Source organism: Ursus maritimus, unplaced genomic scaffold (genome assembly GCF_017311325.1).
Source record: "Ursus maritimus isolate PB19 unplaced genomic scaffold, ASM1731132v1 scaffold_16, whole genome shotgun sequence".
Taxonomy (NCBI): domain Eukaryota; kingdom Metazoa; phylum Chordata; class Mammalia; order Carnivora; family Ursidae; genus Ursus; species Ursus maritimus.
The window spans coordinates 48578412-48606047 of NW_024424008.1; the positions used below are offsets into that span (position 1 = coordinate 48578412).

At 52.2% G+C, this 27636-nt stretch overlaps 3 protein-coding genes and 1 pseudogene across 4 annotated transcripts; 3 read left to right on the forward strand and 1 right to left on the reverse strand.

Annotated features, from left to right (window-relative positions):
- Positions 1-1468: 1468 nt before the first annotated feature.
- On the forward strand, positions 1469-6217 carry LOC103662493 (membrane frizzled-related protein). Its single transcript, XM_040630700.1, has 13 exons — positions 1469-1522; positions 1648-1750; positions 1869-1982; positions 2103-2288; positions 2422-2635; positions 3007-3137; positions 3280-3405; positions 3634-3710; positions 4084-4232; positions 4715-4845; positions 4955-5086; positions 5775-5902; positions 5993-6217. Exons 1-13 carry the CDS (start codon positions 1469-1471, stop codon positions 6215-6217), a joined length of 1770 nt encoding a protein of 589 aa, XP_040486634.1.
- A 729-nt stretch (positions 6218-6946) lies between these two features.
- C1QTNF5 (C1q and TNF related 5) lies at positions 6947-8824 on the forward strand. Of its 2 annotated transcripts, XM_040630701.1 has the most exons (3): positions 6947-7053; positions 7332-7588; positions 7920-8824. In XM_040630701.1, exons 2-3 carry the CDS (start codon positions 7375-7377, stop codon positions 8435-8437), a joined length of 732 nt encoding a protein of 243 aa, XP_040486635.1. In that variant the 5' UTR covers positions 6947-7053; positions 7332-7374; the 3' UTR covers positions 8438-8824. The 2 variants fall into 2 exon arrangements, with proteins under 2 accessions (XP_040486635.1, XP_040486636.1); XM_040630702.1 differs by lacking the exon at positions 6947-7053 and having other exon boundaries at positions 7168-7588.
- A 1520-nt stretch (positions 8825-10344) lies between these two features.
- On the reverse strand, positions 10345-13154 carry RNF26 (ring finger protein 26). Its single transcript, XM_008689973.2, has one exon. It carries the CDS (start codon positions 12567-12569, stop codon positions 11265-11267), a length of 1305 nt encoding a protein of 434 aa, XP_008688195.1. The 5' UTR covers positions 12570-13154; the 3' UTR covers positions 10345-11264.
- A 9979-nt stretch (positions 13155-23133) lies between these two features.
- Positions 23134-24648, forward strand: LOC103662494 (annotated as a pseudogene).
- Positions 24649-27636: the final 2988 nt, after the last annotated feature.

A 27636-nucleotide genomic window follows, 5' to 3' on the forward strand; every position in this document is an offset into this window, starting at 1 on the left:
ATCCAAGGATCCAAGAAAAAAGGCTTGCCCCCTTATACACAAGCAGCCCAGGGCACCCCAGGGGATGAATGGAGAATAACCTGGGGGTGAAGGGTCTCCTAGAGTATGAGGACAGCTGCATAAGCATCAGATAATCTGTCTCCTTTGTTTCTTCTCTCCCCTCTGGGCTCCTCACTTTGTTCCCCGATGTTGCCAGCAGGCCTCACCCCAGCGGAGGGTGAGAGAGGTGTGTCCTGGGAAGCACACACTTTGGATTTCCTCAGCCCCAGATTCAACTCTTGGCTCTGTATCGCACCCACTGTGTGACCCTGGGGAAGCCTCAGTGCTGTCATTTATGAGATGGTTATGCTACCTCGTAGTGTGACCCAGGGAGGGAAACGACACGGAAGGCCTCTTGCCCAGGGCCTAATACGTAACATTGTGCAAATGCTGGCCACGAAGATGCTGCCTCCCTAGTCCCGCGCTGCCCGACTCCGCCCGAGCATGGCTAACACAAAACAGGTTAACAAGCCCTTTCCTTTCTCCCCGAGGACGGCCGGGCCAGGCTGGGTTTTTCCAAGAGACTGTCGTCACGGAGGAAGAGGCATGAAGTGTCCAGTTTGCAGAGGGTGGGTTTTCTACCCTGCAGCAGCAGATAGCACCAACTCCCAGGCCCCACAGCCACTGGAGGGCCTGCCCCGGCCACCCTGTCCAAGGACTTGGCCCCTCTTCCTTCTTCTCCCCTGCCTTTTGTCTGCAGGCCAAAGGGTCCCAGGCAGAGGCGGCAGGCCCCTCCAGCTTCCCTAGCACATCAGCACGGAGAGAAGCAGCCCCTACGTACCATGTGCTTCCTGTACTGCCTTAGCTGGTCCTGGCCACAAAGGTACGCTCACGGGGGCCTCCCAAAGACCCGAGCTTGGCTAACGCCCCAGGCCCCAGATGGGAGGGCAGCTGATTTCGTCCCCTCAGGCTCCTAGGCCTTAAAGCTGCAGAACCCTCCCACCCAGCTTCCAAGGCTCCCTCAGGCTTGCACAGTCCTCCTTCCCTCCCAGCACCCCTCGGTGCTCACTCAATATTTTGGGTGAGGTGAGGAAAGGGGGTGTCAGCTCCCTTGGTCACACCCTCCCCCCACAAGCACCTAGTTTCCTCTGCGGGGTGTTCGCAACCACGGCCTGTGCCTTTAAGGACTGCTGTCCTGGGCCAAGCTGTCGACCTTAGCCCTTAGCGCCCTCAGCTGAGTTGGATTAAGGGACCATTTCATGCCTTTGCGAATTCCTTCTGGCTGCTTCCTTCCCCAACACAGGGACAGAGTATCCAGGTCCTGAACCAATCGGCCAAGGGCAGTCTGAGAGTCAGTCTCATCTGGCAGCCCCTTCCCAAAGGGAGCAGAGGCTGTCCCTTTGATAGGCACTTTGGGATCGGGGAGTGGGCCCTTGGCGGTCTTAGGCAATCACAGGGACTCCCAGAAAGCCATGCAGAGCCTCGAACCATGAAGGAATGCTCGGATATCATCCTGTGTGTGGAGGCGACAGAACTGAGCAAGGTAAGGGTCTCATAGGACCCTCTCCCAAGCCCCAGATCCCTGCCTAGGGCTGGCCGTGCCCCGGGGGACATGCCAGCCAGGCAGTGTGGCCAATGGCCCTCAGCCCTCCAGTCTTTCCCTTTCAGACTGAGTTCTGCAATCCTGCTTTTGAGCCTGAATCAGGGCCACCTTGCCCTCCAGCAGCCTTCCGGGAGGATGCCAGCTGCAGCATCCCGGCTCCCTGGCATGGTAACCATCTCAGGGAGTGACCCGCATGGGGGAGAACAGAGACCTAGGAGCTAGAACAGTGTGAGCGACGCCCAAGGAGCCCTCAACATCCCACCCCACCCCACCCACCCACCCACAGGTCAGCGCCCCCGGGGGCTCCGCCCCGACTGCCATTTCTCCTGGCTGTGCGTCCTCCTGCTGGCTGGCCTCCTGCTCCTGCTGCTCGGGCTTCTGGTGGCCATCATTCTAGCCCGTGAGTCCCTGGCCCTGCGTGGGAGAAGGGCTTTTGAATGAGATTCCATAAGCCACTCTATGCGTCACCTCTGGGGAACCAGCTCCTCTGAATCCCACTCCCCCATCTTCCCACCTCCAGAATTGCGGGCTACACCCCTGTCTGGGGCCTCCTATCAGCCACTGCCTGCCCAAAACCTGACCCCCAGTGGGACCACCACCACCCCCACCCCCACCACCCCTTCCAACATCACCACCACCTCTCCAGCATCTGGGAACCCAAAAGGACAGCTGGAGGAGGCAGGCATGAGCCCCTCACCCCAGCCCAGTGAGTACCCGGGGCAGATCTTCCGGGAGAAGAGTCCAAGATGGCAGGAGGAGGAGGGGCCAGGAAGGAGAGCCTTGGAAATAAAAGGGTCTCTCTCCTTTTGACCTTGGAACTCTAACCTTCATCTCTGCAGCCTGTGGGGGCCTCCTTTCTGGCCCAAGGGGCTTCTTCAGCAGCCCCAACTACCCGGACCCTTACCCTCCCAACGCCCACTGCGTGTGGCACATCCAGGTGGCCGCAGACCGGGCGGTACAGCTCAGGATCGAAGCGCTCAGCATGGAGAGCGTGGCCTCCTGTCTTTTCGATCGCTTGGAAATCTCTCCTGAGCCTGAAGGCCCCCTCCTCAGGTGGGGCCCCCTGCCCCCGGAGATCTCACCCCTGCCCTGCGCCAGTGCGAAAGGCTGGACTGGGAAGAAACCGAGAAACCTGACCTCAGGGGCCCAGCTCTGCCACCAGCCTGCTGCATGACCTTGGGAAGGTCACCGCTCCTCTGTGTCAGATGGAGCTCCCACCCCGTTGTCCATGAATAAATGCCACAAGGAGGGACATGGCAGTCAGGAGAGTCAGAGCTCCCTGGGAAATGAAACGACCCTTTTTGACACCGTCCTCCTCGGGTCAGGGCTTGAGGCAAGAGGACGGCAGGGTCCAGGCAGCCTCCACTCCGGCTGGCCCTGAGCTCTGAGCCTCCTCCATCACCCCCCAATTTGGCTCCTTGCAGAGTGTGTGGGAGGGTGCCTCCCCCCACCCTCAACACCAACGCCAGCCGCCTCCGGGTGGCCTTCGTCTCTGACAGCAGTGTGGAAGGATTTGGTTTCCACGCCTGGTACCAGGCTGTGACTCCCGGGAACGGTGAGTGTTCTGCCACCCCGCCTCTGGCTGTCCCTCAAGCGTCTGCTCCCCCCACCCCCACCCCAAACACTCGCAGCACTGGCAAAAGGGCTGGAGACTCTGGGAGGTTCTGAATGCAGACGCACCCTCCTCACACACACAGGGAGCTGTGCTCACGATGAGTTCCCCTGTGACCAGCTCGTCTGCCTGCTGCCTGACTCAGTGTGCGATGGTATTGCCAACTGTGCTGATGGCAGCGATGAGACCAGCTGCAGTGCCAAGTTCTTGGGTACGGGCCCCGCCAGGCACAGGGCGGGTTCTGTCTCCAGGCATCCGATCCCGGGTTCGGCCTGGGCTCCCCAGCTCTGGCCTAGCCCCCAACTTGCCCAGATACGCTCCTGGCCCAGAAGTTGCTTCCTCATGGGCCTGGCCCAAACTCTCCCCTGCAGTCCCTGCCCGTGCGACCCTGTCCAAGGCACAGACCCTGGCAAACTCAGGTCCCTCCTCCTCTCTTCAGGGTGCGGGGGGAATCTGACGGGGCTCCAGGGCACTTTCTCTGCCCCCCGCGACCTGCAGAGGTACCCTCGTCAGCAGGTAAGCTGGTGCGCCACAGGGAGGGCGGTGTGGCACCTGCAGACCCACACCTGTGCACCGGGTTAATGTGACCGGGAACAGCATGGGAGACGTGGCCTGGTTCTTGGGAAGGTCAGAGCTCCAACAGGCAGCAAGGGAACTGTATTCAGTGCTTACTAGGTAGCCCCATGTTCCCGTGCTGGGCAAACTTCTCTCTGAGAGCAGACAAGTTCAAAGGCCCTTCCACCGGGAGTGCAAAGAGCCTGGTGGGCCACCCCCTCCCACGCCCTGCTCGGCCTGCAGCAAGGAGAAAGCCCTTCTGGAGCCCTGCCTGGGTGCCCAGAGTGGGACGGGAGAAGGAACCCTGACCGACTCCATCTGTGCCCTCCCGCAGCTCTGCACCTGGCACATCTCCGTGCCGGCGGGACACGGCCTAGAACTGCGGTTCCACAACTTCAGCCTGGAAGCTCAGGACGAGTGCAAGCTGGACTACGTGGCCGTGTATGAGGCCAGCGACACAGGGGCTCTTGGCCTCCTGGGCAGGTAGCCCCCTGAGCAGGAGCCCTGGAGAAACTCCATCCTCCGCAGTCTGAGGGTCAAGGCCTCCCGCAGATTCACCCTGCTCTCTCCCTGGCTTCCAGTTCCTTCCGCTCTAAGCCAGACGTCTTTTCACTGTCACCCTAGGAAGAGGCTTGTCCTTCCTCAGCCCAAAGCCTTTGTTTGGCATTGCCCCTGCGCAGAAGGTCATTTCCCTGTACCCTTCCCGCCTGGTTCTCCTGCCCCGCGGGGCCACTCCCACTTCCCCTCAAACCCTCACTGGTGTTTCCCATCTCCGACTGGCTCAAATTCAAGCAGTTTGCTAAATTCTTTGCCTACTAAATATGCCTACTAAGCGCCATGAGTCAGCGGCCCTGTGTCCCATTCCCTCTGGCACAGCCCAGAGCACCAGCTCAGAGGGAGGCCCGTGGGAACACCCTGGGTGGGCCAAGGGCCCCCTGCCAAGGGCTGCTCTCTGGCTCCGGCAGGTTCTGTGGAACGGAGCCCCCACCTCGCCTCATCTCCTCGCACCAGCAGCTGGTGGTGTTCTTTCGGACAGACCGTGGCATCAGCACCGGGGGCTTCTCTGCCACCTACCAGGCCCTCAATGCCACAGAAAGTGGGTGCCCCTGGGTGAGCAGGTGTGGGCAGCGGAGTCGCCTCCAGCAGAACGAGGAAGGGCTCTGGACCCCTGTCCCAGGGCACCGCCATACCCCCTTTGCCTACAGATCCCTGTGGGCCCGGAGAGTTCTCCTGCCGTGATGGAGGCTGTAAGAGTCCGCAGTGGACGTGTGATACATGGAGACGCTGCCCGGACAGCAGCGATGACAGCTGCAGCAGCCCCTTGTTCCCACCCCCAGGTGAGAAGCCGCCCCAGAGCACTGTGGGCAGGGCCCAGAAGGCAGGAGGAGGCTGGGGGTCGGTTCATAGAAACCCCGTTGGCACCCTTCATCACAGCCCACCCCTATCCTCCCCGATGGGGGGACTCCACAGAGTCCGGGGAGGGACTCTCACCCGGTGGTGGCAATGGTACTTAACGTCACTGCCAAGGCAAGTGGGAATCTGGGAGTCAATGGTAGGGGCTTCAAGAACCGCCCAGCCTTTTCACACAGAAAGCCCCTCTGCACAGCCCACCTCAGAGAGGAAGGTGAGGGGCACCTGGCTGGCTCAGTCGTAGAGCATGGGACTCTTGATCTTGGGGTTGTGAGTTCAAGGCCCACGTTGGGTGTGGAGCCTACTTAAAAAAAAGAAGATGAGGAGGAGGAGGAAGGCAAGAGCGGGGGAGTTCCTTCCAGGTGCCCCGCAGGCCCTGCCAATGTCAGTGTCTCATGTTCCCGAGATCAGAGACACCTGCGTGATGCCCAGGGCTGGCAAAGGACGTTTGGGCGGGCTCTTGAGGATAATGGGCACCTGTGATGTGTGCAAAGCATCTCCCCATGTTAGCTCCTTTGATTCCCACAACAACCCCCAAATGACCCAGAGGGAGCGGTTAGGTGACTTGCCCTGGGTCACCAGCAGTGTCCCCCCACAGTGATTCTCCCCTTACAGAGCTGGCCTGTGAGCCTGTCCAGGTAGAGATGTGCGTCGGTCTGAGCTACAACACCACGGCCTTCCCTAACGTCTGGGTGGGCATGGCCACCCAGGAGGAGGTGGTGGAGATCCTTAGAGGTTACAAGGTGCTCTGGGAAGAGATTGGGGGGGGGGGGCAGGAAGTGGAGGGAGCCTAGGGAGTATGGTGCCTGAGGGCTGATGTCCTCCTTCCACAGAGCCTGACAAGTCTGCCCTGCTACCAGAGTTTCCGGAGGCTCCTCTGTGGGCTGCTTGTGCCCCACTGCACCCCCATAGGCAGTGTCCTTCCCCCCTGCCGCTCTGTCTGCCAGGAGGCTGAGCGCCAGTGCCAGTCTGGCCTGGCTCTACTGGGTACCCCCTGGCCGTTCAACTGCAACAGGCTACCCGAAGCGGCCGGCCTGGAGGCCTGTGCACGGCCCTGACCCTGAAGGCCGGCCCCTGCCCCTCGGCCTGCCCGTCCACCTTTGCCAATCAGGGCGGGCAGGCAGGGGACAAAGGAAGGAGGACCAGCATGAGACTCTGCCCATCCTCTCTGGAGCCTCCCAAGTAGGGGAAGAGAAGTCCTCGGCAGGGCTACTGGAAGCTTCCCTGACCCTTTTCTTGCCCCAGCTCCACACCATGCCGTTGATCGTGAGGACTGCTTCCCACCCAAGCCTCTGACCCAGATTGCCAGTCTCCCGCCTTCCCCTCTCCACCTGCTTTTTCAGGTTCTCCACCACCTGCCTTCTGACTCTTTCATGTATTGAACAAAAATGTGTTGAGTGCCTAGTAATGTGGCAGGCCCTGTTCTGAGTCCTGGAGATCCAGCCTTCAGCCTCTGAAACTCTCACCCGGCCGTTCTCAGCTTCTGTCTCCCCTGGACTTGTCTTGTCCTTGCTCTCTGTCACCGCACCCTCTCTCCTTCGGGCTCCTTGGAGCAGTGGGTGCCCCGAGTGTCTGTCTCACACAGCTCTGCCTCCCTGTGCCCAGCTAACACTCCCTCCCCCTCCTTTCTCCCCCAAATCTTGGCCGGCAGCCGGGCGACACCACGAGTTATTTCCCTGCTATTTCCCGGCCGGGAGCTCTTGGCCCCTGAACAACTGGTTTCCTCTTGGAGTCTGGGAGGAGCAGAGCGGAGCCGGCAGGGAGTGAACCCGGACCAGGGGGACACCGAGGGCAGGGGACGCCTGACGGGGGAGAAGCGCAGGGGCGGGGCAAGGGTCATCTGAAGGGTCCGGAGTAGCGAGCGCCCCAAGGAAGCCTCGGGAGACGGGACGGGGTGAGTGCGGCGGAGGACGGGAGGGGGGTGGGGACGGGAGGGACTGGGGGAAAGACGGCACGGGGTGGGGTGGGGGGGGAGCGGCCAGCCTCTCCTGCCCCCCCACCCCGGCGCCCTCCGGGTCCTCGGCTCTGGGGGCGCCCCTCCTTCATCCCCCCGCGGCCGCTCAGCCTCAGGCCCGTGGCAGTGGGGTGGGGACCCACCCGGTCGCGCCGGGGCGGGAAGCGAGGCCGGTGCCGGGATTCTGGGTCCCGACTCCCGTCCCGCCTGGCCCGCAGACTGCGAAAGGACCCCGGCGGCCGGAGTCCCCGTGCCAGCGCCATGAGGCCGCTCGTCGCCCTGCTGCTCCTGGGCCTGGCGGCCGGCTCGCCCCCGCTGGACGACAACAAGATCCCCAGCCTGTGCCCGGGGCACCCCGGGCTTCCCGGCACGCCGGGCCATCACGGCAGCCAGGGCCTGCCCGGCCGGGACGGCCGCGACGGTCGCGACGGCGCGCCCGGGGCTCCGGGAGAGAAAGGCGAGGGCGGGAGTCCGGGTAAGAAGGCGGCTGGGGCGCCGTCCACCGGGCGGTCGGCGCTCGCCGGGCCGAGGGCAGGGGCTCAGCGTCCCGCCAGGGGGCGCCGCCGGCCCCGGGAGCAGGGCGCGGGGAGGGTGACGCAGCGCGCGGCGGCCGCGGCTCCGGGGATCCTGTCCTGCGGGCGGCGGGGCCCGGGGAGCTGGCGGCAGGGCGGCTCTCGCCCGGGAAGCGGCGGCCGGGAGCCCCAGAGAGGGTGAGGAGGGCGTTGAGCGGCGCCCCCCGCGCCTCCGGCTGCGGACCGCCGCCGCCGCAGCCACGCTCGCCCTAACCGCGCCCCACACCCCCGCAGGACTGCCGGGGCCGCGGGGGGAACCCGGGCCGCGAGGAGAGGCGGGACCCGTGGGAGCGGCGGGGCCCGCCGGCGAGTGCTCCGTGCCTCCGCGCTCCGCTTTCAGCGCCAAGCGCTCCGAGAGCCGCGTGCCTCCGCCGTCGGACGCGCCCCTACCCTTCGACCGCGTGCTGGTGAACGAGCAAGGACATTACGACGCCACCACCGGCAAGTTCACCTGCCACGTGCCCGGGGTCTACTACTTCGCGGTCCACGCCACCGTCTACCGGGCTAGCCTGCAGTTCGATCTGGTCAAGAACGGCGAGTCCATCGCCTCTTTCTTCCAGTTTTTTGGGGGGTGGCCCAAACCAGCCTCCCTCTCCGGGGGCGCCATGGTGAGGCTGGAGCCAGAGGACCAGGTGTGGGTGCAGGTAGGCGTGGGCGATTACATAGGCATCTATGCCAGCATCAAGACAGACAGCACCTTCTCGGGATTTCTGGTGTATTCTGACTGGCACAACTCCCCTGTCTTTGCTTGATGCCCACTGGAAAGCGAGCTCAAGCTCTCTCATTCCTGCGGAAGGAGGGTGTGACACTGGCAGCCACATCATCCGGGAGGGCTGGCCCCCCTTGGGATGTTGTGAACCACTCCGTCCTGCTGCTGGCAGAGAATGGGGACAGAGGCTGTCTGAGATCAGGGCTGGCAGTATTGGGCAGTGGCTGGATTTCTGCCCAAAACCAAAGGAGCACTCTGTGCTGGCAGGTGTGGGTCCCCCAGTTGCTTTGGCCCAGAGCCCCAGAGGTGGGGTGTCCCCTTCCTGGGGCTCTGCTTCTCTGGGTCCTTCCTTGTCCCTCCTATTCCTGGGCCCTTCTCTCAGAGATTATTCAATAAAAAATAATAAATAATAAATAAATAAATAAATAAATAAATAAATAAATAAATAAATAAGCCCTACTGGCTCAGCCTTTCTTCTTTAGTGGGGGGGATGCCCTGATGGTAAGGATGGGGGAGGGGAGAGGGAGCGATGGGGAAGATGTACAGGGTGGTGCTCCAGCAGAAGGAAGGGCTCTTGGCCTGGAGGAGCCATGCAGCAGGAGATACAGGAAGCGGGCCCAGGTGAATGAGCCGCCGCTCCATAGAGCTGTCCCCTGAGTTGTGTTGGTTGTGAACAGGGGTGCTTGGCTGAAGAGAGTGCCCTTCTGGCATGGGGCTCTTACCACTTTTTTCTAACTCAAAGATGTCATATAAACTGGGCGGAGGCTACCTTCCCCACACACACCACTACCCTGATCAACAAAAAGGATCCCCGGGGTTGCATTCGTGACTGCTCTGGCTGCTTGCCTGCTCTCTAGATGGCTGGAAAGCTATTTCTCTGTTCCCCACACCAGGGAAGTGGTGTGTTCCTGGGTGGCTAGAGATAAGTAGTTTCTGAGTTGACCACAAGAGGGCGTCCCAACTCCAGAATGCAGCAGTGATCCTGGCGTGCTTCAGCTCTCGATTGCTAAGGTAGCTAGGAGGAGGACGGGTATTGAGGTCTGCCAATGTAATTCCAGATGGGGGTGCAGGAAAAGGGGGTTCTTTGCTCCCAGCTCAGGAAGTTTATCTTCTCTCATAAAATGTTTATCCTCACATTAAACAGAGACTGGAAGGAGCCGAGCCTCCCCTTGCTCCGCTCCCTCCCTAGCGTTGGGCGGGGAAAGCCCTCCCCAGGCCTCCCAACTCCAAGATGGATGTGGTGAACTACCCCCACCGTGCTGGGCATAGCCTGGGTGGGCCGCGCCACTAAGTCTGAGGCTAGCCACAAAGCCCCTTCAAGGTTCCCCTCCTCTGACCTTCAGAAGCCAGCCCCAGCCCCACCCCCGCCCAATGACTAACAACCCAGGGCTTGCCAGACCCACAATCAGTTCAGCCTCTCAACCCCAGAGAATGTGGAGGGGGGCCTCTTCTCAGTTTCTTTCTGACCTACCCTGCCCCCCCATGGGTCCTGGGTTTCAACTCCCAGCTCTCCACCAGGAGGCCTCACAGCCCCACTCCAGCCCAAGAGACACAAGGACAAGCACCAGGCTCCTCCAGGGATCAGAGGGTAGACTGGACTCCAGGCAGCAAGAACCCCAAATTCCCTCCTGAGAAGAGCGGCACTAGAGAAGCTGGGAAGCTTACTCAAGGGTTGAGAATGTTCACACTCCCCTCTACTAGGGCTTCATTCTGGCAAAAGGAGAAAAGACAGGGCTTTCCAAAAGCCAGGTGTGTGAGGGGCACAAATTGGAGGCCGTGAAAGCTAATTCAGCTGCACCTGGCATGGGCTCTCCCCAAGGCACAGTCCTCACCTCCTATCTTATCTCCTCCCCCACTAGGTCCCCTCCAGACCACAGTGACTCCAGCAGGACTGAAGGACCCTGGGGCACCAACTGCTCGTCCCTGTAAGGATGCACACCGAGGCCGTCAGAGCTGTCAAAAGAAATTTATTCACCAGAAACTGGGCCAGACAGAACCATCAGGGCCAGACAGACCCATCAGGATGCTCATACTCCTAAGCTGGCCCCTTCCGTATTTGGACCCTAGTGAAATGTGCACAGTCTGCCCTCCCCAACGCCAGGGAGAGACAAACAGAATGGGAATGCCATTGTTCTCTGTGATGTGGGGAGTGAAAGGGGTAGGAGTAGAAATCTGGTTATCCCTCCTGAGGCTCCCAGGGGAGCTGGGGTGCCAGAGGGTAATATGGTCCCAAAGCCAGGTGCAGACACCCACCCCTCAAGGGGTAAACTCTTGATCCTAGCTGTTGGATCAGGTCGGGAGGGAGCCTCGTAAGATCAAGACAGGCAGAAGTGGTAACTCTAAGGGCACCTGAGAGATACTATCCCCAAGGCCTACCAGTTCACAGGTGCTCTGGCTGAAAGCAAAGGTTCAAGATCGTTCCAAGGCCCCTGAGTTACCAAAACACCCAAACTGACAATGACGTGTTGTGGCTGCAGAAGCTGGGGAGGGGCCAGGGAGAGGACCTGCAAATCCCCAACAGAAAAACCAGAAGTAAGGGGGAGCCCCAAAGGTTGGCATCTGGATGGGCCCTGGCAAGCTGGAGGGGAGTCCACGGCAGTCTCAGGGCCTTGCATAGTGACACACTCACCACCTCCGGCATCACACAGGGACGCACTGGGTAAGGAAAAGCGGTTACCCTGCCCCACCCAGCTCACAGTCTTCCAGAGTATCCTATCTCAATGTCCTGGACGTATGGCTTGGAGGCTTGGCGTGACAGCCATGGGGGCAGGAGGGGATTCAGGCCAGGAACCAAGAGGTGAGGTGTTCAAGCTGTCCTAGCGCAGGTGGCTTCATGAAGCATGGAGGAGTGGGCACGAAGGGGAGGATCTTCAGAGGTAGACATTGAGGGTCTGCAGAATGCCCCGGCGGCAGAGGGGGCAGTTGCGGTGGGAGATGGGGTGACGCATCAGGATTTCAGTGCAAGCCTGGCACAGGCACAGGTGCCGACAGGGCAGAAGCAGCACCGTCTTGCTCTGGTCCTGGCAGATGACACACTTCTTCCGCTCCTCTTGCTCCTTGAGCAACTGCCATGGGTCTTGCCCGGCTACAGACTCCTCCTCATTGAGCCTCTCCCGGCCGCGGGCAGCTGTTGCTCTGGCCATCCTGACCTCCTCCTCTTCTTCTGCCTCTGATCTGGGCCCTGCTTCGGGAAGAGTGTCCTGTCTCCAGGTCCTGGATGAGGGCACCCTCCTAGGGCCACCCTGAGGGGCCCCAGGAGCCCCTCCCCGGTTCGGCCAGGTGGCCAGCTGCAAGCTGCGACTCCAGACTCGGCGCCAGGCCTCCAAGTCCAGTGCTAGGCGAGACAGCCGCACAACATCCTCTCGGAGCCGGTGGTAGGACGGCCGGGCGTGGAGCTGACTGAGTGCCCGGGTGGCCAGTCTCAGAGTGAGGTCCGGGTGCAACACAGTCACCATCACTGCCAGCACGCAAGCCAACAGCACCAGGCCGGTGACATTGACAAGCACGAAGCTGGCCAGGAGACGGACAGCTGACGCTAGGAGCTCCAGTGCTAGCTGGCAGGGGGTCCAGAGGAGGATGGCCATGGCCACGGCACTGCTGGAAATGTGGGCTAGGAAGGCAGCTACAACGTCCGTCATCCTCCACAATGGCCCCGTCACTGCATCCCACAGGGCGAGCATCAGAGAGAAAAGGTTCTGAGTGCCAATGAGGCAGATGTTGACCAGGCTGTTGATCACGTAGGCCACCAGGCTCATGGCAATGGCACAGATGTCACAGGCCTGGCGCAGCAAAGCATGGCCATTGGAGACCACGTTCAGGACACCCCGGTGCAGTATCTCCCGGCTCCTCAGTGCCCCGTGAGAGGCCAGGTGCCCCAAGAGCTTTAAGCTCTCCAGGCCAGAGCAGCAGCTGTACAGCAAGGTACACAAGGCCTGCAAGCCCCCAAAGGTGAATCGGACCAAGGCTTCAATCAAGGCCAGCAATGAAAGCAGGACTCCGCGGCCCAAGTGCAAAAGACTAGTCAGTACCGTGTGTGGCAGGTTGTAGATGAAGGCCAGGAGCCAGGCCAGGGAAGCCAGGAGGGAGGACACCAGCAGGAAGTTGAGGTCCAACACCAAGGTCAGCAGGTCCAGCACAAGGCCCACCCCATTCACTATCAGGTACACAGCCTCCATGATAGTGCTGTGGAGGTTAATCCAAAAGGAAGTCTGGCCCCAGGTTGAGGGGGGTGTCAAGGCTGATAATATTTGGGGGCGACAGGAATTAATTTGGAACGGAAGTGAGCAGTCTCCAAACCAGGGAGAACCAAGAATCTGAGGAAGAAGTGGGTTAGAGGGAGGCGGAGTCTCAGTGGAGGGAAAGGGGGCCAGGTGCCGGTCCAGGAGTCCCGGTTTTGAAGGCGGGCTGTCTGGGAAGGAAGAGGCCAAACATCTCTAAAGTGCAGGTGAGCCCGGGCTGGAAGAGAGAGGTCAGCTTTGGAGGCCTGGTGATGGCGAACCACGGCCGGGCAGTGGGTCAGACCGAGAGGAGACCGGGAACGGATGGTTTCGGGCCGGGGCCGGGTGGGGGCGGCGCAGGCTGGGCGCGGGCTCGCGGTCCAGCTACACAGGTACCCCTGTCCCCGCCCGGCCCCCGTCCTCTGGGCTCGCGGCGCTCTGCCTCCAAAGGGGTAGTGGGAAAGGGAGTCAGCCTCAGCAAACCCCAAACGCGGCCTCTACTCCGCTGGGCGCCGCCATCTTGTGTGCGAAAGGGTGGGGCGAAAAGCGTGACAAGGAGGGCGGGACGACGAACTCCGGCCAATCGTTGAGAAGCAACCGCAGGAAACATCGAGCACTCATTGGTCCGTTTGAACGGCGCCCAAACATATTTACTCTCCAAAGAGAGGGGCGGAGACAGGTTGAAATACCCGCCCCCTTGAGGCGGCGATTGGTCAGTTGACGGGCAGAAGCGGACTAGGCCCTCCTCCTAGCCCCGCCCCCTAACAGCCGGATTTTGGACTGGGCTGAATACCCGTGCTGTTCTTTCTCCTGGCCCCCCTCCCTGGTCGTGAACTTTTTAGGTGAGAGTTGGTTACTGCCTCTGAGCTGGGCTCTGGGATTGCACCGCCTCCACACCCTCCTCAGACTCTCTGTCTCGTCCTCTATTCATTTATTCGTTCATTTAGTCTATCATTTATTGAGCTCCTGCGAATACATGGGGGATACAAAAAATGTTTAAGAGGTTGTGCCCGCTCTCAAGCCGGTCACAAGGGGAAACACATTGTTACAGGGGATTCCCAAGCTGCTGTTCCAAACTGTTTCCTCCAGCGTCATCAGCTTCTCTAGGCATCTTCAGGAGATTATCTCATTGTCATTATGACAAGGAGGTCACAGACCAGAAATAGCTCACCCTCCTTCACTAGTCCCTATTAATTTGTTTACCTGAACATTCTAGTTAAATATCTACACCTGGACGGCTCTAGGTTCCTCAATAAATTATCCTTCCCTTTAATATTCAAAATATATTTGAGACCCCATCCCAAATCTGTTGGAAAACCTGGTGTTCTCTACTAATGCCAAGGACACTTAAGGGTCTCATCCTTCCCCTGGTCACCTGCTTGTTTGAACTCTTCATCTCCATCCTGGCCTGGGCTCCTAAAAATGTTTGTCCCCCTTCACCCACCCAACCCCAAAGGCTACCTGAATCCCTCACTCCCCAAAGCTCCACTGATAGGAAGCTGAGTTATGCAACAAGCCTTTACTGAGATGTGGCCGTCCCACCAGGGGTGACAGCACAGTGCAGAGCAAGGACTGCAGTTTCTAAAACTCCACTGGTTTTGCCTCAGCCTCTCTCTCACACCTGTTAGGCCCCAACTCAATGTCTTCTCTGGGACGTGTTTTCCCTTCCTCTTCCTCTTCCTCTTCCTCTTCCTCTTCCTCTTCCTCTTGGGATTTCCCCTCCCTCTCTCTAGCCATCAGACTCTAACTCCCTATTTTGTTATTTGATTTTACAGCATAGTCTGTCTCTACCCCCAACCCAAGCTAAGCTCTAACCACAAAATGCTAATCCCTCCAAACAAGGGAGAATAATACAAGGATTTGTTTTAGCCTCCTGCTCAGAGCATGGTCTGTTGTGGTTATTGCTGCTGATGTTTTTATTGTCCCAACTGTGCCTTTTCCCCCAATTTCAAATCTTGGAGTATACACCCACCTTCCCTTCAAGATATTTGATCTCCCCACCCGTAACCCATCCTCTTCAGAAATGTTAGCTGTTCTGTGAACACCTCCTGTGTTCCTAGCCTGTCTTCCTACGGCACTTGATACAAGTGGCCACTTCCTCCTCCCTGGGCCCCTGGACATCACTCTCTCCTGTATTCTTTCATGACCTCCTCTCCTCCCTACGTGATGATTTCCAAATCTGTGCCTTCAGCCTGAATCTGTCTTGCAAAGTTCAGGTTGCAACAGCTTCCTGGACATAGCGCCTGGATATCATACTGGTGCTTCAAATTCAACATGTCCAGGGACACCTGGGAGGCTCAGTTGGTTAAGCGTCTGCCTTCGGCTCGGGTCATGATCCCGGGGTCCTGGGATCGAGTCCTGCAGTGGGCTCCTTGCTCAGCAGGGAGTCTGCTTCTCCCTCTCCCTTTGCCTGCCACCCCCCCCACACCCACTTGTGCTCTCTCTTTCTCTGTCAAATAAATAAATAAAAATCTTTTTAAAAAATTTAGAAAACAGGGGGTACCTGGGTAGCGCAGTCGTTAAGCGTCTGCCTTTGGCTCAGGGCGTGATCCCGGCGTTCTGGGATCGAGCCCCACATCAGGCTCCTCCGCTGGGAGCCTGCTTCTTCCTCTCCCACTCCCCCTGCTTGTGTTCCTTCCCTCGCTGGCTGTCTCTCTGTCAAATAAATAAATAAAATCTTTTAAAAAAAATTTAGAAAACAAACAAACTCAACATGTCCAAAATCAAACTCCGCAAACTTGCTATGCCTGCGCTGTGCGCAATTAACCGGCCAGCTTTACACACCAAGAAAGACCTTCTTGGAATTGGCAGGATCCTTTAAAACAATATTTCCATTCGTTTGGGACCAAAGCTTCCCGTCTGAGTGATCTGAGACTCACCAGAGCCACTTTGAATGAGCTATAACCTTTGACTCAGCTGGGCACACAGCTGCGGGCAGACAGAGGTTATGTGCGGCCACATTTCTTGCAACAAATGAATTGCTGTGCTACAAAAGTGCTATCCATTCGTAAGCTGAAAAGTACCCTGTGAGCACAATGCGAAAGAAGTGCTAGACGACACCGCCTTGAAAAGCCAACGTCCTTCCCCATGCTGAGAGATTGTACGCCATTCCCCTTGAGGTGACCATGGAAATGGTCGTTGGGTTTGGAGTCAAGTGGTAGCTCTACTAAGGTGATAATGCTTCTCTCTCCTCCAGGACTGTGTTTCAGATAAGAGCCTCTTCAAACCCACAGCTGCCAAAGCGGGGGTCATCATCTGTTCAGAGGCCAGAGAAAGAAGACGAGAATGTTGGTGGAAAGAGCCGATACCAACTGGCAGTAAGGAAAAAGTTCAAGGTGCTTACTAGTGCGAGTTGCAGTGATGGAGAAGGAAATCAGCCAGTTCTTATGAAAACTGAATGCCTAGACGTACTCTCTATCCTTGCAGAATTTTGTAATGGAAGTTGTAGTGGGGAGTAGGGTGAACTGAAGCCCTCAGGCTGAGGTACTAACTGCAGGGATTTTAGGTGAGAGAGGCTCACAGGGACAATAAAAGGGGATTTTAGAGATGGGGTAAAACCATGAAAGAACATCCAAATCAGGGGTCTTGACTGTGGGATTTTGTGTACGATCGCGCTCCCCTTCGGCTCCCCATCAAGCATTCGGTATAATCTACGTTACTGCCGCGGCTTTTAGAGTTGGATTTTTTTTTCCTTTTTGATCTCATTTTGCTTTTCACTTACACAAATCATTTACAGGGCCCCAATGTCAAAACTATATTAAAAGGTACATTCATAGGTTTGTTTTCATTCTGCCCCTGCCACCTTGTTCCCTCCCAGCACCAGCTAAGGGCCCCACAAACCACAAACATACCAAAAAATGTTTTCCTTGGTCCATCAGGATCCAGGGCTTGGCATTGGCCCAGCAGAACTCATAACCTTAAACATCAGCTTTGCTAATGACCCCATTCAGGCCCAGAAAAGCCCTTTCCTGCATCTCCTAACATCCTGGAAACATGAGGTGAGTGTGTCCAAATACCACAAACAAAACTCCTGAATTTTTATGTGGGGGAGGATTTGAGAAGTTGAAGTGCTTCGGTAAGAAAAGAAATACATTAATTACCTAGTCAAATCCTCTTGCTTTTCTTCTTGTTCTAATTTACGGTTCCAGAAGTGCTCAAATTAATGCAATAGCCGAGGAACATTTGTAATATTAATTCACATTTTTAAAAATGTGTATATATGTAAATCTAGATAAAACTTGCGTACATATTTAAGTGGTTTTAGCTCTGTTTTGATATAAGGAAAGGACTAAAGATTAGCACCCCATAATTAGGCATTGATTTAAAACATTGTTGGGGGTGGGGTGACTCAGAGGCTCAGTTGGTTAAACATCTGACACTTAACTCAGCTCAGGTCTTGATCTCAGGGTTGTGAGTTCAAGCCCCGTGTTGGGTTCCATGCTGGGCGTGGAGCCTACTTAATTAAAAAAAAGAAAAAGAAAAAAGATTGTTGAGGGCAAGTCAATGATGATGGAACTGACATGGTTACCAAAGGTAAAGGGGAGCAAGATCATTTTTTGGACCAAAACTCCAGAAGGGTTTTTGTACCGCGTGCCCTGCATGGCACATAGTTGAACTTGTTACTAGACCTGACCTCAGTTGTGCTGACCGTGATGGCATTCTTTGTAACAACAGAAAGACTATATACAGTGTTTTCTGGATCTGCCCAAAGATGAAACATCTTAGAAAGACACACGTCACACTTGGCCTTACTACCTCTCTGGGACACATGATGGGAATGCTGGCTAGATGCTGTTACAACAAGTATCGTTAGTGTAGATGAGATATCAAAAGAACTTGGAGAGTTAAGCAAAACAACAGAAGATTCTCAAATAAAGAGCAAATTATGGTTTTGGGTGGAAAATGAAATTACTATTGAATATGCAGTATTCACAGATATTTGAGATGGACTGTTGCGTAATATTAAAAATATCGAGGGGCACCTAGGTGGCTCAGTCGGTTAGGTGTCTGACTCTTGATTTCAACTCAGGTCATGATCTCAGGGTGGTGAGATAGAGCCATGCTTCATTCCACGCTGGGCATAAAGCTTGCTTAAGATTCTCTGTCTCCCGCTCCCTCTGGCCCTCCACCCCTCCCTCTCTCGCTCCCTCTCTAAAATATACAGATACATATTTATATTTCATATATATTTATAATATCGACAAAAATTTAACCAAAAATATCTAAATCTGTTTGGCTATTTTACTTTGTTTACAACTGATGAGGCAATACTAACACATTATTTTTTTAAAGATTTTATTTATTTATTTGAGAGAGAGAGAAAGAGCAGGGCAGAGGGAGAAGCAGACTCCCCGCTGAACAAGGAGCCCAATGTGGGACTCGATTCCAGGACCCCGGGATCATGATCTGAGCTGAAGGCAGATGCTTAACCAACTGAGCCACCCAGGCACCCCTAATATATTATTCTTATTATTAACTAAAGTCCGTAGTTTCCATTAGTGTTGACTCTTTGTATACGGGCTTTGACAAATGTATAATGCCATGTTTCTACCACTCAGTGTCATATGGAATATTTTCATTGCCCTAAAAATCCCCTTGTTCCACCTCTTCATTCCTTCCCTCCCTCTCCGTACCCTTAGCTCCTGGCCATCACTAATATTTTTACTGTTTCCATAGTTTTGCCTTTCCCAGAATGTCAGATCATTGGAGTCTTACAGTACAGAACCTTTTCAAATTAGCTTCTTTTACTTAGCAATATGTATTCAGGGTTCCTCCATGTCTTTCTGTGACTTGATAGCCCATTTCTTTTTATCCCTTAATAATATTCCACTGTAGGGGCATCAGCGAGGCTCAGTTGGTTAACCGTCTGCCTTCGGCTCAGGTCATGATCTCGGGGTCCTGGGATCGAGCCCCACTTTGGGCTCCCTGCCCAGTGGGGAGCCTGCTTCTCCTTCTCCCTCTGCCTGCAGCTCCTCCTGCTTGTGCTTGCTCTCACTCTCTCTCTCAAATAAATAACATGTTTAAAAAAAATAATTTCCCACTGTCTGGATGTACCTCCCCATTTGTTGATCCATTGTACTACTGAAGGACATCGTGGTTGCTTCAGGGTTTGGCAGGGATGAATAAAACTGCTGTAAACATCCGTGGGCACGTTTTGGTGTGGACAGAAGTTTTCAGCTCATTTGGGTAAATACCAAGGAGCATGACTGCTTGATCATACGGGAAAGAGTATGTGTAGTTCTGTAAGAAACCGCCGAACTGTCTTCCAAAGTGGCCGCACCATTTTGCATTCCCCACAGCGATGAATGAAAGTTCCCGTTGCTCCACATCGTCACCAGCATCTGGTGTTGGTGTTTTGACATTTGGCCGTTCTGACGTATAGGAGCAGTTCCCCAATGACAAACGATGTTGACATCTTTTCACATGGGTATTTGCTACCTGTTTATCTCTCTCTCTTTTTTTTTTTTTTTAGATTTTACTTATCTATTCATGTAGAGAGAGTGAGCAGTGGGAGGGGCCGAGGGAGAGGGGGAGAGAGAATCTCAAGCGGACTTGGTGCTGAGCACAAAGCCCAATGCAGGGCTCGATCCCATGACCCTGAGACCATGACCTAAGCTGAAACCAAGAGTCAGATGCTTAACTGACTGAGCCACCCAGGCGTCCCAGTATTTGTCTTTCTCTGACTGACTTATTTCATTAACATAATACGTTCTAGTTCCATCCACGTCGTTGCACATGGCAAGATTTCGTTCTTTTGGATGGCTGAGGAATATTCCATTATATGGATGTCAGATAGATGATAGGTAGGTAGGTAGGTAGATAGATAGATGATAGATACCACATCTTCTTTAACATTCATTTTTTGTTGTTGTCGAGGTGTGTGTTAAGGTCTTTGGCGCATTTTTTAATTGGGTTGTTTTCTTACTGTTGAGCTTTTACAGTTCTTCGTATATTTTAGATGCCAGTTCTTTATTAGATATGTGCTTCGCAAATATTTTCTCCCCGTCTGTGTCTTGTGTCCTCAGTCTCTCAACAGTGTCTTCCACAAAACAGAAGGTTTTAATTTTAACGAAGTCCAGCTTACCAATTTTTTTTCTTTCATGGATCATGCCAAAAAGTCGCACCAAACCCAAGACCATTTGGATTTTCTCCTATGTTCTCTAGAAGCTTTATAGTTTTGCATTTGACATTTAGGTCTATGAGATTAATTTTTGTGAAACATGGAAGGTTTGTGTCTAGATTAATTCTTTTGCATGTGACTATCTAGTAGTTGTTTTACTTCCCGAGGGATTAAATAACTTCTTTTAAATTCTTAAATTACTTTCTAAATCTAAAGAAGTTACATTCTAATAAACTCTTAAGGAAACCAACTTGACAGAACACTCTTTCAGCAAGGTTCTGGGGAAACAGGCACTCTGGTACATTGCTGGTAGGAGAGCAAAATGGTACCCACCCACGGGGAGGAGTTTGGCAATATCCTGTTAGGAAAAAAAAAAGGGGGGGGGCTGCCTGGGTGGCGCAGTCGTTAAGTGTCTGCCTTCGGCTCAGGGCGTGATCCCGGCGATCTGGGATCGAGTCCCACATCGGGCTCCTCCGCTGTGAGCCTGCTTCTTCCTCTCCCACTCCCCCTGCTTGTGTTCCCTCTCTCGCTGGCTGTCTCTGTCAAATAAATAAATAAAATCTTAAAAAATAAATAAATAGGGGCACCTGGGTGGCACAGCGGTTAAGCGCCTGCCTTCGGCTCAGGGCGTGATCCCCGCGTTATGGGATCGAGCCCCACATCAGGCCCCTCCGCTGTGAGCCTGCTTCTTCCTCTCCCACTCCCCCTGCTTGTGTTCCCTCTCTCGCTGGCTGTCTCTATCTCTGTCAAATAATAAAATAAAATCTTTAAAAAATAAATAAATAAATAAATAAATAAATAAAAATAAAATTAAATAAAAATTAAATCCACAAAAATGAGAAAAAAAATATCCAAAACTGAAAGAAAACCAAAACAAAGGAACCCAGCTATCTTTCATATGAATATTATAACCATCCAGAAAGGAGACAAGTACGAACTAACTTTATGTCTTCAGCCTGGGGGAGGAAAAGACCTCTTGAACTATTTTTATTAGCTTCACTTTTTGTAGTGGTATGGGTGTAGCAAGCCTGAAATATTGCTGGGAGCCAGAGTTCTTTGGAAGAAGGGAGACATAAATACGGAATGCAAGAAGGCAAGGTAGACTCCCCTGGAGCTGGATCAGCGTTGGAAGTTACCAGCATGAACTCATGCTTTCTAACAATCATATACTGTGTGTATACATATATATATATTAGAGTATACACATACACACACACTATATATACTATATATATATATACACATACATACATACTATAATATATATAATATATACTATATGTGTGTGTGTTAGCGTATACACACACACACACATATATATTCTATATATATTAGGCTAGATCTAGGAGTGCCCGGGTGGCTCAGTCTGTTAAGCATCTGCCCTCAGCGCAGGTCATGATCTCAGGGTCCTGGGATCGAGCCCTGAGTCAGGCTCCCTGCTCTACAAGGAGTCTGCTTCTCCCTCTCCCTCTGCCCCTCCTGCTTGTGCTCTCTCTCTAATGAATAAATAAATACATCTTAAAAAAAGAATAATAGATTAGATATATAATATATAGTATGTAAAATATATCTAGTATAATATATATTAGATGTGTTACATATGTATTTTTAGTATAGATATTTTATATATGTATCATTTATGTTATATGTTTCATCTATATTATACGGATATGGTATGTACATATTTTTCCCCAGCTCTATCCACTGAAAGGGCCGAGAAACAGTAACACCCAATAGCAAGGAGCATATCTGATGCCCCGATCTTGGTTTCTTTTTTTTTTTTTTAAGATTTTATTTATTTATTTGACAGAGATAGCCAGCCAGCGAGAGAGGGAACACAAGCAGGGGGAGTGGGAGAGGAAGAAGCAGGCTCCCAGCGGAGGAGCCTGATGCGGGGCTCGATCCCAGAACGCTGGGATCACGCCCTGAGCCGAAGGTAGATGCTTAACGACTATGCCACCCAGGCGCCCCTAGATCTTGGTTTCTAACTACCATTTCCCACTAAAAAGAATTGAGGTTCCTTGGAAAAATGGTTGATTACAGGGCTGGGTCAGAAAAGGTACAAGGTAAACCTGGTGTGCCAGAAAGAAAATAATGCCAAAAATTATGGTGTGTGGGGGAGAGAATGCCAAAGATTACAAGAGCCAGCTCAAAGGTGGCCAAATCTGGGCTAATTTCGGCTTCAAAATAAATAAGGACAGTAAAGGAATAAAACCCATGGAATAACATAGGAATCTGTTAGTCTAAACTGGTAAGGCAGGTCAGTAAATGAGAAAGGAGAGCTTCTCTTTACCGTATGGTGCTGACCCATACACAGGGAGGGAGGCTGGAGGTAGAAAAGTACCATTTCAAAACTATCGCAGCGAAAACTGAAAACTGCTCGGGCCAGAACCATCGAGCGGACACTACCGTAGGTAGTGTAGTATTCCAGCCTGAGCGCGTCACCATAATTGAAGCGCAAGGATACATCAGAAAAATCCAAGCTGGCAAATAGGAAAGACGGAGTCTGGGGAATCAGCGCAGATGAAAGAACAGCGAGGCCTGAGGACTAACTGTAATGGAGAGTTCTGGACTGCGTCCTCCCCTGGAGTAGAGACACGGTGCCTGCAACGGATGTTACTGAGATCTTGTCAAACTGGAATATGGATCGTAGAGTAGACATGTCTGGTATCAACTTAAGTCTTTTAAACTGATAACTGTTCTGTGGTTCTGTAAGAGAATAGCCGTCTTGGGGCGCCTGGCTGGCTCAGTCAGAGGAACGTGCGACTCTTAATCTCAGGGTCGTAAATTTGAGCCCCACGATAGGTGTAGAGATTATTTAAGAAAACAAACTGAAAAAAAAAAAAAAGAGTGAGAGAGAATAGCCTTCTTAGGAAATACTGAAGTATTAAGGGACCTAGGAGCACGATGTATGCAATCTACTCTCATGATTCATAAGAAAAATAATTATACATATACACACACATATACCAAATAAAATTTCTGGGGCGGCTGGCTGGCTGGCTCAGTCGGTAGAGCATGCAGCTCTTGATCTCTGGGCTGTGACTTAGAGCCCCATGGTGGGTGTAGAGATTACTAAAAAAAAGAGTATTAATTTTAACTTAGAGAATAAAAAAGCAAAAAATGTGGTAAAATGTTAATACCCTGTGAAGGGTCTACAAGGACTCTCTGCTACTTACGACTTTCTGAATGTGTGACATTATTTCAAAATAGAATTAAATGTATACATATGGAAACTAAAACAAGGAAATAAAAATGTGTGCATGACCATAAAGGAAAAGATTCACATGCAAATATTCCCCAAACCGATGTCTATACGGGGACTGTCTTCTGGCCAAGGTCAAGTGACAGACGCAACTGAAGAGAGATTCGAAGAAACGTAGCAACATACTGCTTTTCAGAGTTTTCTTTAAAAGGTCTCAGCCTTGAAGAATTTTAATAATAAATAAAACAACACAGCAGAGGGAATACACAGTCAACGGTACTGTGGTACCCTCGTACGGGGACAGCTGGCCGCTCTACCTGGGAACATAGCATAATGTAGAGTCATGGCCTGTGTCCCCGCACTCCCTGCTGCAATGAGCTTCCTCCGAGCGTCCCGCTGCCTGGCTGGGCAGAGGGGCTCCGATGGCAGTAGCCAGAGACTGAGGCTGTACTGAGCGGCAAAGCCCTCGGCCCCGGCACCCTTTACGTCGCCGAGAGCCACCTGTCTTCATGAGATGGCTCTGGATGAAGATTCCCACTGGAATACCCCACCATCAGCTTGCACGCGGGGGCCAGGGACCTAAATGCCTACCTGTGAGCGCATGTGTATGTCATGGTGAATGCCAGCTGTGGAGAAGAATCGAAAGAATCTATTGCCGAAGAAGAAGACGACCGTGATGATGACGTTGAACGTACTTGCGCCTAGTGGTCAATGGGCATTGGAGGCGATGTTCGCTGCAGGTGTGACTGCCAGGCTTGGCGTCCTGATCCTGAGGATGAGCGTCGAGATGGTTACGATGGTCAAGAACAAATGACCAAGGGCGGGGGACATCGCTACATGTTATACGTATGAAGAAGGATTACCCCATTTAACAGCAGAAGGCCAAGCCCCACAGGAGAGATGAGAAGGAATGCTTTCTCAGTCCGTGAGTGGCCAATGTCCCATGGCTGGAGTCCGGACGGAAGATCCGATGAGAACGTATGTGGTGGGATGGAGGCAGACAGTCCACCGACGGCGGCTGGAGAGTGAGGGAGCAGATGCTGATCACTGAGAATGATTTCTGCGGCTGTGGGATTCTCGTAACTGGGAAAGAGCATGCTGCCTCTTCTGCTGTGGGGTGGGTGTCGACGAAAGTCTCTTTCTGCCTCCAGAATTTACCCGAACCAGTTCATTTCCGAGACAGACTGCACTGAGACAAAACGTTGTCACCTGCAGAAGACACTATGACCTTTATTAACAAAGGTGAATTAACTTAACCAAGAGGGTATCTGTAGCTTATCATCTACCCCAAAACTTTGTGTGTATCGTGCTCTCTGAGCAGGCCCGTCGTTGCTGCCTTCCCTAGACGCGGCTTCCGGGCCGGGCAGGCTGCCTGGTGAGAACGCGGGCGCTCGAGGGCGCAGGTGGACTGGACGGGAAGGACGGAGGCTGGATCCAAGATACGGCCCTTTAGAGCCTAAGGATCCCCTTAGAAAGAAAGACAAAGAGATCTCAGAGAAATCCTGGCCTCTGCTCTATCTTCACAGGGGTAAGGGGTCTGTTTTACTAATTCATTAATTTGTCAATACCTCTTCGGTGACATCCTTTCATTTCTAACCTCTTGGGTCAGTTTCCATCACAACAAGTGAGATTAGGATGAAGTCTCAGAGTACTTCAGTGATAATTGTTCTGTCTTAGTAATAGTTTAACAAATCTAGGTTTTCTTTTTTTTTATATAAAATATTTGCAGTTCTTTTTTTTTTTTTTAAAGATTTTATTTATTTATTTGACAGAGAGAGAGACAGCCAGCGAGAGAGGGAACACAAGCAGGGGGAGTAGGAGAGGAGGAAGCAGGCTCCCAGCGGAGGAGCCCGATGTGGGGCTTGATCCTAGGACCCTGGGATCACGCCCTGAGCCGAAGGCAGACGCCCAACGACTGAGCCACCCAGGCGCCCCCAACAAATCTAGGTTTTCTATTTAAAAAATAATAATATAGAGAGTTATCAAATCACTATGTTGTACACATGAAACTAATGCAACATTGTGTGTCAGCTAGGATCAAATAAAAAATTTTAAAATAAAATTCTGGGGCGCCTGGGTGGCTCAGTCGGTTAAGCATGTATCTTCGACTCAGGTCATAATCTCGGGGTCCTGGAATGGAGGCCCCGCATCAGACTCCCTGCTCAGTGAGGAGCCTGCTTCTCCCTCTCCCTCTGCCCCTCCCCCTGCTTGTGCTCTCTCACTCTCAGTCTCTCTCAAATACATAAATCTTTAAATAAATAAAATAAATAAAATTCTGAGGAAAAAATTTTAAACATTGAAAGAGTAAAACAAGAAACACCAAATGGATCTAGATATTGCTTTAAGAGATGGTGAAAATTGCAATATGAATAATAAAGATTAATATGATGAGAGAATACTTTAAATAGTTTCTGGAATCAAATATTTATCATATGTAATGCCTATATAATGTTTAAACATGACATAAAGTGTATGATCCAATTCTGAATCAAAGCTCTGGTTTTTTTTTTTAAGATTTATTTATCTGAGAGAGAGAGCATGCACGCACACACAAGTGGGGGAAGGGGCAGAGAGAGAGAAAGAGAGCAGATTCCCCGCTGAGCACGCAGCCCCATACGGGGCTCCATCTAAGGACCCTGAGATCATGACCTGAGCCAAAACCGAGAGTCGGACGCTTAACCACCTGAGCCACCCAGACACCCCTCAAAACACTGGTTTAAAAATATTAGGAATAATTTCAGTTTGGAGCAAAGTTTCTCTAAATTGGAATTAATTTTTAAACATCTAAGAACAAGAATAATTCAAGAAAGGTTGATTAATTTGGCATAACTGGCAACAGAATATGCATAATGAGAAAAATTTTATTACAACAATACAATTAGGGATTTTGCCAAAATTAAGGCAAGAAAAATTAATTTAATGGAATAAATATATAATAATTTATGAGTTGTATATGACTGTGTTATTCCATCCAAACATTGCTGGCCCATCATGAGAATACCCAGGCGTGTGAAATAATAATTAAGTTAATTTATGGGGTGCCCGGCCGGCTCAGTCGGTGGACCCTGTGACTCTTGATCTCGGGGTTGTAAGTTCGAGCTCCACGTTGGGTGTAGAGATTACTTAAACATAAAATCTTTATAAAAATTGGAGCTACTTTTCCTTGGATATTTTGTTGACTTTAAGTCATACACAAGCCATCACTTTACACATTTTTTTATTGTGTCGTTACAAAGTATATTCGTCAAGGTCAGGGGGTAAAGCATACTTAACAGTCAGCTTTCAAATAACTCGAATATTTCGATATAGGTTATGTCAACCCTCATTTGTACTCTGACCTAGCCCCACAAATACTGGGGGTAGGCCTGTTCCTTCCACCTCTCTATGTGGGTAACTATTTTTATCTGGTTTTAGTCCTTCTAATGTTTCTATTTGAAAGTAATAAATGTAGATGTGTGAGATATAAAATGTCTGACCATTTTTACAGAAAAGGCAGCATTCTCTGTATAGTGTTCTCTGTATAGTTTTTAATTTAATTTTATATATATTGTATATATATAACATATATATTTATATGTATTTTATTTTTATTTATATATTATATAAATAATATATATTTTATATATTATATAAATAACTATTTTTATTTATATATATTATCTATATATTTTAATATTATATTTATATTAATATATAATATATTAATTTTAATTTAAAATGATGTTCCGGCCATCGCTCTGTTATCAGCATACAGAGATCGCTATCCTTTTAATAGCTGTGTAGTACTCCACTGTGTGGGTTTAGTCAAGGATTATGTATAGGGCACTCAAAAAAGTGTTGTACCCCACTTCAAGCTGGATATAGGGGGGGTGCAGAGGCTTCCAAAAGGGTCTCAGTCCCATGTGGGTGACAGAAGGGAAGAGGTTCCCCAACACTCCTCTTTCATTCTGGCGCGGAGCTCTTGTGATCACCTGCATTGGCTGGCGGCCCGTTGAAGTAAAGCTGCACCCGTGTGTAGGGCAGCCTCCGGGGAGGGACTGGATGTTTCCAGCCTCAGTCACAGGGGAGAGGGAGGGACCCAAGAAGGGAAACTGGACCTTAGAAATGGGGCCTCTCGTTCTGTCCCTCTGGGGCCTGAAGCTCGGATGGGTCTAAACCAGTCAGCAGGGGCTGACTGACGCACAAGTCCCCCTGTCGCTCTAGATCATTAACCATAGTTTACAAATCCTCTGTTGTCTGGCCTCATCCCTCACTAAACTCTTCCTTCCCTTGCAAGGTGCTAACCAACTGCCGGTAGTCTGCGGCACGCAGCGGGCCGGGTTACACCTTAGAGATTCTATGTTTAAGTCATCTCTACCCCCAGTGTGGGGCTTGAACTCACCACCCTGAGATCAAGAGTCGCATGCTCCACTGACTGAGGCAGCCAGGTGTCCCTAGGCCTCACTTTATTTATTTATCTTTATTTATTTTTAAAGTTATTTAATTATTTTAAGTAAGTGCCGCACCCGATGTGGGCCTTGAACTCACCACCCTGAGATCAAGAGTCACATACTCTAACGACTGGGCCAGCCAGGCGCCTCCCCTAGGTCACACTTTAAACAGCACACGCCACGGTTACCTACTAGGTTTTTTTAAAGATTTTATTTACTTATTTAAGAAGGAGAGAGCGAGAAATCACAAGCGGTGGGGGGGGGGAGCAG

Excerpts from the sequence above, each read along its gene's own strand:
- LOC103662493 (XM_040630700.1), top strand. The coding sequence starts at position 1,469 with ATGAAGGAATGCTCGGATATCATCCTGTGTGTGGAGGCGACAGAACTG. Across the intron at positions 1,523-1,647 it reads AGGCGACAGAACTGAGCAAG|ACTGAGTTCTGCAATCCTGC; the intron begins GTAAGGGTCTCA and ends TTTCCCTTTCAG. Across the intron at positions 1,983-2,102 it reads GGTGGCCATCATTCTAGCCC|AATTGCGGGCTACACCCCTG; the intron begins GTGAGTCCCTGG and ends TCCCACCTCCAG.
- C1QTNF5 (XM_040630701.1), top strand. The coding sequence starts at position 7,375 with ATGAGGCCGCTCGTCGCCCTGCTGCTCCTGGGCCTGGCGGCCGGCTCG. Across the intron at positions 7,589-7,919 it reads AGGCGAGGGCGGGAGTCCGG|GACTGCCGGGGCCGCGGGGG; the intron begins GTAAGAAGGCGG and ends ACACCCCCGCAG.
- RNF26 (XM_008689973.2), bottom strand. The coding sequence starts at position 12,569 with ATGGAGGCTGTGTACCTGATAGTGAATGGGGTGGGCCTTGTGCTGGAC.